General features: G+C 41.6%; 2 protein-coding genes across 5 annotated transcripts in view; both read right to left on the bottom strand.

The window, feature by feature from the left end:
• Positions 1-4,193: 4,193 nt before the first annotated feature.
• LOC127908620 (uncharacterized) lies at positions 4,194-5,281 on the bottom strand. Of its 4 annotated transcripts, none has more exons than XM_052467399.1 (2): positions 4,673-5,281; positions 4,194-4,528 (listed from the first exon to the last, which is right to left on the bottom strand). In XM_052467399.1, exons 1-2 carry the CDS (start codon positions 5,279-5,281, stop codon positions 4,220-4,222), a joined length of 918 nt encoding a protein of 305 aa, XP_052323359.1. In that variant the 3' UTR covers positions 4,194-4,219. The 4 variants fall into 4 exon arrangements, with proteins under 4 accessions (XP_052323359.1, XP_052323351.1, XP_052323357.1 ...); XM_052467391.1 differs by having other exon boundaries at positions 4,194-4,720; positions 4,769-5,281; XM_052467397.1 differs by having other exon boundaries at positions 4,194-4,720; positions 4,817-5,281.
• The window catches only part of LOC118376826 (unconventional myosin-VIIa-like), a 109,296-nt gene continuing 102,558 nt past the window's right edge, over positions 5,202-11,939 (bottom strand). Inside the window, exons 48-49 of the mRNA XM_052467409.1 lie at positions 10,768-10,887; positions 5,202-6,179 (exon numbers count right to left, since the gene is read on the bottom strand). Of these exons, the coding sequence (XP_052323369.1) occupies positions 6,084-6,179; positions 10,768-10,887 (216 nt within the window). The 3' untranslated portion in view covers positions 5,202-6,083. The remainder of the gene's footprint in view (positions 6,180-10,767; positions 10,888-11,939) is intronic.

The following is an 11,939-nucleotide window of genomic DNA, read 5'->3' as shown; positions in this document are numbered from 1 at the left end:
GAGAGAGAGAGAGAGAGAGGGCCCCCTATGCTCCCTGGAAAGAGCGAGGGATGAGTTGAAAAACAAGAGGAGGGCGGGAGAGCGGTGGAAGAGGAGAACAGGGGCATCTTCCATTTGGGGGGAGAACCAAAAATAATTAGCCAGACAGATGTGGAGAAACTTGGAAGAGGGGGGGGGGGATTTCTTTCATACACTGAGATCCCAGCTGTGTGTTAGACATATTGTCTCGCTCTCTTCTTTGGGCCTTGTGCATCGACATGTTAATAGCCTTCTCTGGCTTTGTCCCAAATGGCACCCTGTCCTATCTAGTGCACTACTTTTTACTGCACTACGTCTGGACAGGGCCCATAGGACTCTGGTCAAAAGTAGTGCACTATATAAGGAATAGGGTTCCATTTGGGATGCAGGCCCTGAACTGAATGATGGTACTGTCTGGTCGGGGGCCAATGGATAAGCTTTGACATTTATACCCTTATCGTTGAGTCTTTTAATTGGGGGGTTTATCTTCATCTTGTTCAGTCTCATCTTCTCTGTCTGTGTTGGTCTGTCTGACCCCGAGGGGTATAAACATCAACCTAGTGAAACGGTTTACTCTGGCTGGAGTGAATTGACTATCAGCTGTCTCTCTTCAACTATAGTATAGTTATAGTATAGTTACAGTGTAGGTATAGTATAGTTACAGTATAGTCACAGTGTAGACATATTATAGTTGTAGTATAGTTATAGTATAGTTATAGTGTAGGTATAGTATAGTTACAGTATAGTCATATTATAGTTGTAGTATAGTTATAGTATAGCTATAGTATAGTTATAGTGTAGGTATAGTATAGTTACAGTATAGTCACAGTATAGTCATATTATAGTTGGATATGTAGTTATAGTATAGTTATAGTATAGTTGGGGATGTAGTTATAGTATAGTTGGGGATGTAGTTATAGTATAGTTATAGTATAGTTGGGGATGTAGTTATAGTATAGTTGGGGATGTAGTTATCCTGTTAGACCTATAGGGGCAGTATTTCATTTTTTGATAAAAAGACGTGCCCGTTTTTAGCGCGATATTTTGTCACGAAAAGATGCTCGACTATGCTTGAATTGATAGTTTTGGAAAGAAGACACTCTGACGTTTCCAGAACTGCAAAGATTTTCACTGTGAGTGCCATAGAACAATATCTACAGGCAAAACCAAGATGTTTGAGTGACCAGGAAATCAACAGGATTTCTGAAGGCACGTTTTCCATGATCTCCTTATATGGCTGTGAATGCCACAGGAATGAACGGACACTTCCTATCGTTTCCCCCAGGTGTCTGCAGCATTGTGACGTATTTGTAGGCATATCATTGGAAGATTGGCCATAAGAGCCTACAATTACCAAGTGTCCCGCATGGTGTCTGCGTGGAAATTGGTGCGCAAAAGTCAGGTCCCAGTATATAGTTATAGTATAGTTATAGTATAGTTGGGGATGTAGTTATAGTATAGTTATAGTATAGTTGGGGATGTAGTTATAGTATAGTTGGGGATGTAGTTATAGTATAGTTGGGGATGTAGTTATAATATAGTTATATTATAGTTATAGTATAGTTATAGTATAGTTGGGGATGTAGTTATGGTATATTTGGGGATGTAGTTATAGTATAGTTGGGGATGTAGTTATAGTATAGTTGGGGATGTAGTTATAGTATAGTTATAGTATAGTTGGGGATGTAGTTATAGTATAGTTGGGGATGTAGTTATAGTATAGTTGGGGATGTTGTTATAGTATAGTTGGGGATGTAGTATAGTATAGTTGGGGATGTAGTTATAGTATAGTTGGGGATGTAGTTATAGTATAGTTATAGTATAGTTGGGGATGTAGTTATAGTATAGTTGGGGATGTAGTTATAGTATAGTTGGGGATGTAGTTATAGTATAGTTGGGGATGTTGTTATAGTATAGTTGGGGATGTAGTTATAGTATAGTTATAGTATAGTTGGGGATGTAGTTATAGTATAGTTATAGTATAGTTATAGTATCGTTGGGGATGTAGTTATAGTATAGTTGGAGATGTAGTTATAATATAGTTATATTATAGTTATAGTATAGTTATAGTATAGTTGGGGATGTAGTTATGGTATAGTTGGGGATGTAGTTATAGTATAGTTGGGGATGTAGTTATAGTATAGTTGGGGATGTAGTTATAGTATAGTTATAGTATAGTTGGGGATGTAGTTATAGTATAGTTATAGTATAGTTGGGGATGTAGTTATAGTATAGTTGGGGATGTAGTTATCGTATAGTTGGGGATGTAGTTATCGTATAGTTGGGGATGTAGTTATAGTATAGTTATAGTATAGTTGGGGATGTAGTTATAGTATAGTTATAGTATAGTTGGGGATATAGTTATAGTATAGTTGGGGATGTAGTTATAGTATAGTTGGGGATGTAGTTGTAGTTATAGTATAGTTGGGGATGTAGTTATAGTATAGTTGGGGATGTAGTTATAGTATAGTTGGGGATGTAGTTATCGTATAGTTGGGGATGTAGTTATCGTATAGTTGGGGATGTAGTTATAGTATAGTTATAGTATAGTTGGGGATGTAGTTATAGTATAGTTTGGGGATGTAGTTATAGTATAGTTGGGGATGTAGTTATAATATAGTTATAGTATAGTTGGGGGTGTAGTTATAGTATAGTTGGGGATGTAGTTATAGTATAGTTGGGGATGTAGTTATAGTATAGTTGGGGATGTAGTTATAGTATAGTTGGGGATGTAGTTATAGTATAGTTATAGTATAGTTGGGGATGTAGTTATAGTATAGTTGGGGATGTAGTTATAGTATAGTTGGGGGTGTAGTTATAGTATAGTTGGGGATGTAGTTATAGTATAGTTGGGGATGTAGTTATAGTATAGTTGGGGATGTAGTTATAGTATAGTTGGGGATGTAGTTATAGTATAGTTGGGGATGTAGTTATAGTATAGTTGGGGATGTAGTTATAGTATAGTTGGGGATGTAGTTATAGTATAGTTATAGTATAGTTATAGTATAGTTGGGGATGTAGTTATAGTATAGTTGGGGATGTAGTTATAGTATAGTTGGGGATGTAGTTATAGTATAGTTGGGGATGTAGTTATAGTATAGTTGGGGGTGTAGTTATAGTATAGTTGGGGATGTAGTTATAGTATAGTTGGGGATGTAGTTATAGTATAGTTGGGGATGTAGTTATAGTATAGTTGGGGATGTAGTTATAGTATAGTTGGGGATGTAGTTATAGTATAGTTGGGGATGTAGTTATAGTATAGTTGGGGATGTAGTTATAGTATAGTTGGGGATGTAGTTATAGTATAGTTGGGGATGTAGTTATAATATAGTTATAGTATAGTTGGGGATGTAGTTATAGTATAGTTATAGTATAGTTGGGGATGTAGTTATAGTATAGTTATAGTATAGTTGGGGATGTAGTTATAGTATAGTTGGGGATGTAGTTATAGTATAGTTGGGGATGTAGTTATAGTATAGTTGGGGATGTAGTTATAATATAGTTATAGTATAGTTATAGTATAGTTGGGGATGTAGTTATAGTATAGTTATAGTATAGTTGGGGATGTAGTTATAGTATAGTTATAGTATAGTTGGGGATGTAGTTATAGTATAGTTGGTAATGTAGTTATAGTATAGTTGGGGTGTAGTTATAGTATAGTTGGGGATGTAGTTATAGTATAGTTGGGGATGTAGTTATAGTATAGTTGGGGATGTAGTTATAGTATAGTTGGGGATGTAGTTATAGTATAGTTGGGGATGTAGTTATAGTATAGTTGGGGATGTAGTTATAGTATAGTTGGGGATGTAGTTATAGTATAGTTGGGGATGTAGTTATAGTATAGTTGGGGGTGTAGTTATAGTATAGTTGGGGATGTAGTTATAGTATAGTTGGGGGTGTAGTTATAGTATAGTTGGGGATGTAGTTATAGTATAGTTGGGGATGTAGTTATAGTATAGTTGGGGATGTAGTTATAGTATAGTTGGGGAAGTAGTTATAGTATAGTTGGGGATGTAGTTATAGTATAGTTGGGGATGTAGTTATAGTATAGTTGGGGAAGTAGTTATAGTATAGTTGGGGATGCTGTAGAGTTAATAACCACAGAAAACCTCCTCAAACCCTCAGAAAAAAAACACCACAAACAGAATCCACACCAGCAACAAGTGTAATAAGATCAGACACAGGAAAAGTATTTTATGTGTCAAATAACGTCATCATTATGCAAAACTAAATCATTTGTTTTCAAAAAAAAGAAGCAGTCCATCAGAACCTTTTGGGGATGAACGAAGGCAGACAACACCTGTTTATTCATCAGAACCTTTTGGGGATGAACGAAGGCAGACAACACCTGTTTATTCATCAGAACCTTTTGGGGATGAACGAAGGCAGACATCACCTGTTTATTCATCAGAACCTTTTGGGGATGAACGAAGGCAGACAACACCTGTTTATTCATCAGAACCTTTTGGGGATGAACGAAGGCAGACATCACCTGTTTATTCATCAGAACCTTTTGGGGATGAACGAAGGCAGACGACACCTGTTTATTCATCAGAACCTTTTGGGGATGAACGAAGGCAGACATCACCTGTTTATTCATCAGAACCTTTTGGGGATGAACGAAGGCAGACATCACCTGTTTATTCATCAGAACCTTTTGGGGATGAACGAAGGCAGACAACACCTGTTTATTCATCAGAACCTTTTGGGGATGAACGAAGGAAGACAACACCTGTTTATTCATCAGAACCTTTTGGGGATGAACGAAGGCAGACATCACCTGTTTATTCATCAGAACCTTTTGGGGATGAACGAAGGCAGACAACACCTGTTTATTCATCAGAACCTTTTGGGGATGAACGAAGGCAGACAACACCTGTTTATTCATCAGAACCTTTTGGGGATGAACGAAGGCAGACATCACCTGTTTATTCATCAGAACCTTTTGGGGTTGAACAAAGGCAGACATCACCTGTTTATTCATCAGAACCTTTTGGGGATGAACGAAGGCAGACATCACCAGTTTATTCATCAGAACCTTTTGGGGATGAACGAAGGCAGACATCACCAGTTTATTCATCAGAACCTTTTGGGGATGAACGAAGGCAGGCAACACCTGTTTATTCATCAGAACCTTTTGGGGATGAACGAAGGCAGACAACACCTGTTTATTCATCAGAACCTTTTGGGGATGAACGAAGGCAGACAACACCTGTTTATTCATCAGAAGACAGTCGATACATGGCAGTGGAATTGTAAACATTTAAATGATCAATAATTTCAGTAATTATTTCAGTAATATTTGTCAGTTATAAATAAGTTATGCCTTCCTTTACCTGTGGCAGGGCACATAAAACATAAAACATATTTCAAGTTAGGTATATTGGTCCTGTATGTAGTTAACTTTTACAATGCACAAATTACATTTAGAATTTAGAATGAAAAAATGATCTTGTGTGTGCGCGTGTGTGTGCGTGCGTGTGCGTGCGTGTGCGTGTGTGTGTGTGTGTGTGTGTGCGTGTGCGCGTGTGTGCGTGTGCGTGTGTGTGTTAGAGCATTAGTTGTAAATTCAAGGCACAGTTTGCATTGTGTTTCATCCCAGGCCCCCTCAAGGCCTCACATGTTCCCGTTACCATGGTTCCCACTATATGACCAAGCTGCAAAGTCAAACATTTTTTGGCTATATCATAACAAATGTATGACATTCTCACGATATGGTCTGAAATTTAAAGGGATATTTCTGGATTTTGGCAATAATGTCCTTTATCTACTGCCCCGGAGTCAGATGAACTGGTGGATACCATGTTGTGTGTCTCTCTGTCCAGTATTAAGGAAGTTAGGGGTATTTTCAAGACACAATGCTAACTAACTAGCGTTACTTAAATGACTGGAGTCTATGGGCATCTGCTAGCATGCTATTCCTTTAAGGTTCAGGTTAGGCATGAGGTTAAGTAGTGTGGGTTAACGGTAGAGTGTTAGGGTTAGGTTTAAAAATCAGGTCTGAGGAAGAGAAATTGTATAACTAAGCAGGGCTTCCGACTCTGCAACTGGTCACACGTCTCATGTTATTCGTTGTATCTCTGGTTTCTGGTCCTAACTGCTTTCCTCTCGTTCAGGTACATGTTGACATAAGAGGTCAGAAGATCATCCATTTTATAGCCCTGATGGACAAAGACACAAAGCACAATATGAAAACATTATTCAGAATAAGTGTATCTTATTAAGGCCAGGCACTACAACCCTAACAGGGAACTTTTACCAGTTGAATGTAGATACAAATAGGACTATATTTTTGTATACCACATTTTGTAAAATATTATATTGAAATATGCATATGAGGTGATATCTCATTAAATATGCATATGAGGTGATATCTCATTAAATATGCATATGAGGTGATATCTCATTAAATATGCATATGAGGTGATATCTCATTAAATATGCACATATGTGACCCGTTTCAAGAACCGAGGCTTATGTCACCACTTCACAGGAGAGGCATTTAAACGTCAACATAAAAACAAATAAAACAATCTAAATACGTTGTTTTTTGTTGTTGCCAGAAATGCCTTCTTGAACATGCAAAACATTCACATGCCTTAAATAACAATAATAATAATAATAACAAACGTGTATGCCATCTGTAAATACGAATAAAATGGTTCAATTATGAGCCTAGTCGTTTTAGCCACGGAAAAATACAGGAACCTTCCTACTCGCTATGATTGGCAGAGATAATGGGTGGGGGCTGGACATGCCGAGAGATGAGTTTGGATTGGTCTGCCATGTAGCATGCTTCTATCTATAACATGAGCTGCTCACTATGTATATGGCTAATCCTTTCTACTGTGTTTTTTTTATTTTTATACATCATGAAGAACTGAAAAAGGTGTTGCAGTGAAGTTAATAACGCTGTCGACAAAAGATCAGTGGGGGGGGGGGCCGGAGTACTTTCTCTCTGACGATGAGGAAATCCTTTGATTTACGTAGGAAAATCATTGAACCAGACATTGTCTTCTGATGACAGTGGGGGGGGGAAGAAACAACAATCAATGGTGTTGTTGTCGCGGAAGACAAGAGTTTTGAAGTCAGTGGAATGTCCGGTGGAAGCGGAGATGATTGCCAAATGCGAAGAGAGTCGAAAACAAGAACACAGGAGACGGTTGTTTAAAAAAAAAAAAAAAAAAAAAAAGACATCTTCAAGCTAAAGGGCAACAATGGCATCCATTACAGAGGGTAAAGCATTCATCCGTTATATATGGATGAGTCTAGCTACATTTTCCGAATATTATACGTTTCTAATTTTGTGTCAGAAAGTTCTCTATGATCTGTGTAGTACGGTAATATTATTTGTATCTAAGAAAACATTTTGAATTGTATTGCTAGTTATAGCCTAATCTTAGCTAGCTGGCTAACTTTGAACCTAGTTGGTTAGCTTTAGCTACCTGCAGATTCATGCATGGTGTATGGTATTATGAGTTGGGATTATGGTTCATTGTTTAGCTAGCTAGCTACATGTCTAAACAAGACTCCACTATGCAATTAACCATTTCACTGTTCCGTTTACACCTTCTGTATCCTGTGCATGTGATAAATACATTTAGATTAGATTTGATATAGTGTTTAACAGAGATGGTAATGTGAAGAACAACATGATCTGCACCAAAGTCAGATTAGGATATACAGTGTAATCGGAAAGTATTCAGACCCCTTGACTTTTCCACATTTTGTTACAATACAGCCTTATTCTAAAATGGTTTGAATAAAATGTTTTCCTCGTCAATTTATACACAATACCCCATAATGACATCACAATACCCCATAATGACATCACAATACCCCATAATGAAAACAGGTTTTTACCTGATTTACATAACTATTCAGGCCCTTTGTTATGAGACACAAAATTGATCTCAGGTAAATCCTGTTTCCATTGATCATCCTTGAAATGTTTCTACAACTTGATTGGAGTCCACCTGTGGCAAATTCAATTGATTGGACATGATTTGGAAAGGCACACACCTGTCTACATAATGTCCCACAGTTGACAGTGCATGTCAGAGCAAAAAACAAGCTATGAGGTCGAAGGAATTGTCCATAGAGCCCCAAGACAGGATTGTGTTGAGGCACAGATCTGGGGAAGGGTACCAAAAAATGTCTGCAGCATTGAAGGTCCCCAAGAACACAGTGGCCACCATCATTCTTAAATGGAAGACGTTAGGAACCACCAAGACTCTTCCTAGAGCTGGCTGCCTGGCCAAACTGAGCAATCTGGGGGAGAAGGGCCTTGGTCAGGGAGGTGACCAAGAACCCGACGGTCACTCTGACAGAGCTCCAACAATCCTTTGTGGAGATGGGAGAACCTTCCAGAAGGACATCCATCTCTGCAGCCCTCCACCAATCAAGACTTTATGGTCGAGTGGCCAGACGGATGCCACTCCTCAGTAAAAGGCACATGACAGCCCACTTGGAGTTTGCCAAAAGGCACCGAAAGGACTCTCAGACCATGCGAAACAAGATTCTCTGGTCTGATGAAGCCAAGATTGAACTCTTTGGCCTGAATGCCAAGCGTCATGTCTGGAGGAAACCTGGCACCATCCCTACGGTGAAGCATGGTGGTGGCAGCATCATGCTGTGGGGGATGTTTTTCAGCAGCAGGGACTGGGAGACTAGTCAGGATTGATGGAAAGATGAACAGAGCAAAGTACAGAGAGATCTTTGATGAAAACCTGCTCCACAGCGCTCAGGACCTCAGACTGGGGTGAAGGTTCAACTTCCAACAGGAAATGACCCTAAGCACACAGCCAAGACAACACAGGAGTGGCTTCAGGACAAGTCTCTGAATGTCCTTGAGTGGTCCATCCAGTGCCCAGACTTGATCCCTATCGAACATCTCTGGAGATGGGGGATGCAGGAGTATGGGGGGTTCATGGGGTTCTCCCTAGGAGTATGGGGGGTTCATGGGGTTCTCCCTAGGAGTATGGGGGGTTCATGGGGTTCTCACCAGGAGTATGGGGGGTTCATGGAGTTCTCCCCAGGAGTATGGGGGGTTCATGGGGTTCTCCCCAGGAGTATGGGGGGTTCATGGGGTTCTCCCCAGGAGTATGGGGGGTTCATGGGGTTCTCCCCAGGAGTATGGGGGGTTCATGGAGTTCTCCCCAGGAGTATGGGGGGTTCATGGAGTTCTCACCAGGAGTATGGGGGGTTCATGGGGTTCTCCCCAGGAGTATGGGGGGTTCATGGGGTTCTCACCAGGAGTATGGGGGGGTTCATGGGGTTCTCCCCAGGAGTATGGGGGGTTCATGGGGTTCTCCCCAGGAGTATGGGGGTTCATGGGGTTCTCCCCAGGAGTATGGGGGTTCATGGGGTTCTCCCCAGGAGTATGGGAGGTTCATGGGGTTCTCACCAGGAGTATGGGGGTTCATGGAGTTCTCACCAGGAGTATGGGGGGTTCATGGGGTTCTCCCCAGGAGTATGGGGGGTTCATGGGGTTCTCACCAGGAGTATGGGGGGGGGTTCATGGGGTTCTCACCAGGAGTATGGGTGGGGTTCATGGGGTTCTCACCAGGAGTATGGGGGTTCATGGGGTTCTCACCAGGAGTATGGGGGGTTCATGGGGTTCTCACCAGGAGTATGGGGGGTTCATGGGGTTCTCACCAGGAGTATGGGGGGTTCATGGGGTTCTCACCAGGAGTATGGGGGGGTTCATGGGGTTCTCCCCAGGAGTATGGGGGGTTCATGGGGTTCTCCCCAGGAGTATGGGGGGTTCATGGGGTTCTCACCAGGAGTATGGGGGGCTCATGGGGTTCTCACCAGGAGTATGGGGGGGTTCATGGGGTTCTCACCAGGAGTATGGGGTTCTCACCAGGGGGGGCTCATGGGGTTCTCACCAGGAGTATGGGGGGGAGGTTCATGGGGTTCTCCCCAGGAGTATGGGGGGTTCATGGGGTTCTTCCCAGGAGTATGGGGGGGTTCATGGGGTTCTCACCAGGAGTATGTCACCAGGAGGGGGTTCATGGGGTTCTCACCAGGAGTATGGGAGGGGGCTCATGGGGTTCTCACCAGGAGTATGGGGGAGGTTCATGGGGTTCTCCCATATATATATATATATATATATACACAGTATAAATTAAATCTATCCCCTTCTCTGTTGACATCTGAAACCTGCTCAGTTGTTTTTCATTCCATCATTTAAATGTATCATCAATCACACTTGGCTTAAAGTCGCCGTCCATTACAATGTTCTCGCTGGTCTGTTTGGATATCTTTTTATTATTTTTATTCTGGTGATCTTTGTCCAGACCTTTGTAGTGGAACAGGAATACACGTATTGGGAGGACATACACTTGGGAGGACATATACTTGGGAGGACATATACTTTAATCTTGGGAGGACATATACTTTAATCTTGGGAGGACATATACTTTAATCTTGGGAGGACATATACTTTAATATTGGGAGGACTAGTGGTGCCTGTGGTGCATGTGGTGCCTGTGGTGCCTGTGGTGCCTGTGGTGCCTGTGGTGCCTGGCCTTGAAAGTTTAATATTTCTAACATGAACTAATAAGAAATTACGAAAAAGAAATAAGAAAAGAAAAAAGAAATTGCTTATCGCTGCCACAAGGGGAAAATTATGTTTCCGTAATGAATAGAAGAAAGAGGTAAACAAAATAACGAGTTACAAGTCAACAGTAAAAAATAAAAACAAGCAAACAAACAAACAAACAAAACCGTAATAAATGTCTTTACCAGTGATGTTTCACATAGGATCTTGTTTCCCTTCACCAGGTTGCCCACGGTGATGTGGAAGTAGGTGGATCCACTGCACCAGTTAGCGATACGGTTGAACGGGTGAGTCGCAAGGACATCCTATGGGACAGATAAGACAGACAGGTCAGACAGACATCTCTTTACTGTTCATGCTCTCTGTTGAATATTGATGTCAGTGGAGGGCCGTGTAAAACGGCAGGGTAGCCTAGTGGTTAGAGTGTAGAGGTGGTATGGTAGCCTAGTGGTTAGAGTGTAGAGGTGGTAGGGTAGCCTAGTGGTTAGAGTGTAGAGGTGGTATGGTAGCCTAGTGGTTAGAGTGTAGAGGTGGTAGGGTAGCCTAGTGGTTAGAGTGTAGAGGTGGTAGGGTAGCCTAGTGGTTAGAGTGTAGAGGTGGTAGGGTAGCCTAGTGGTTAGAGTGTAGAGGTGGTAGGCTAGCCTAGTGGTTAGAGTGTAGAGGTGGTAGGGTAGCCTAGTGGTTAGAGTGTAGAGGTGGTAGGGTAGCCTAGTGGTTAGAGTGTAGAGGTGGTAGGGTAGCCTAGTGGTTAGAGTGTAGGGGTGGTAGGGTAGCCTAGTGGTTAGAGTGTAGGGACGGCAGGTCAGCCTAGTGGTTAGAGTGTAGAGGTGGTAGGGTAGCCTAGTGGTTAGAGTGTAGAGGTGGTAGGGTAGCCTAGTGGTTAGAGTGTAGAGGTGGTAGGGTAGCCTAGTGGTTAGAGTGTAGAGGTGGTAGGGTAGCCTAGTGGTTAGAGTGTAGGGGTGGTAGGGTAGCCTAGTGGTTAGAGTGTAGGGACGGCAGGTCAGCCTAGTGGTTAGAGTGTAGAGGTGGTAGGGTAGCCTAGTGGTTAGAGTGTAGAGGTGGTAGGGTAGCCTAGTGGTTAGAGTGTAGGGGTGGTAGGGTAGCCTAGTGGTTAGAGTGTAGGGACAGCAGGTCAGCCTAGTGGTTAGAGCGTTGGACTAGTAACCGGAAGGTTGCAAGTTCAAATCCCTGAGCTGACATAGTACAAAATTTGTCGTTCTGCCCCTGAACAGGCGGTTAACCCACTGTTCTTAGGCCGTCATTGAAAATAAGAATTTGTTCTTAACTGAGTTAAATAAAGGTGAAATAAATAAAAACATAGCTTAATGAGAGGGCCGTGAACATTTACCTAATAATG

This window comes from Oncorhynchus keta, chromosome 1 (genome assembly GCF_023373465.1).
Source record: "Oncorhynchus keta strain PuntledgeMale-10-30-2019 chromosome 1, Oket_V2, whole genome shotgun sequence".
Classification (NCBI taxonomy): Eukaryota; Metazoa; Chordata; class Actinopteri; order Salmoniformes; family Salmonidae; genus Oncorhynchus; species Oncorhynchus keta.
This window is presented reverse-complemented; position numbering and strand designations above follow the sequence as displayed.

Excerpts from the sequence above, each read along its gene's own strand:
- LOC127908620 (XM_052467391.1), bottom strand. The coding sequence starts at position 5,281 with ATGTTTACAATTCCACTGCCATGTATCGACTGTCTTCTGATGAATAAA. Across the intron at positions 4,721-4,768 it reads CCTTCGTTCATCCCCAAAAG|GTTCTGATGAATAAACAGGT; the intron begins GTTCTGATGAAT and ends CATCCCCAAAAG.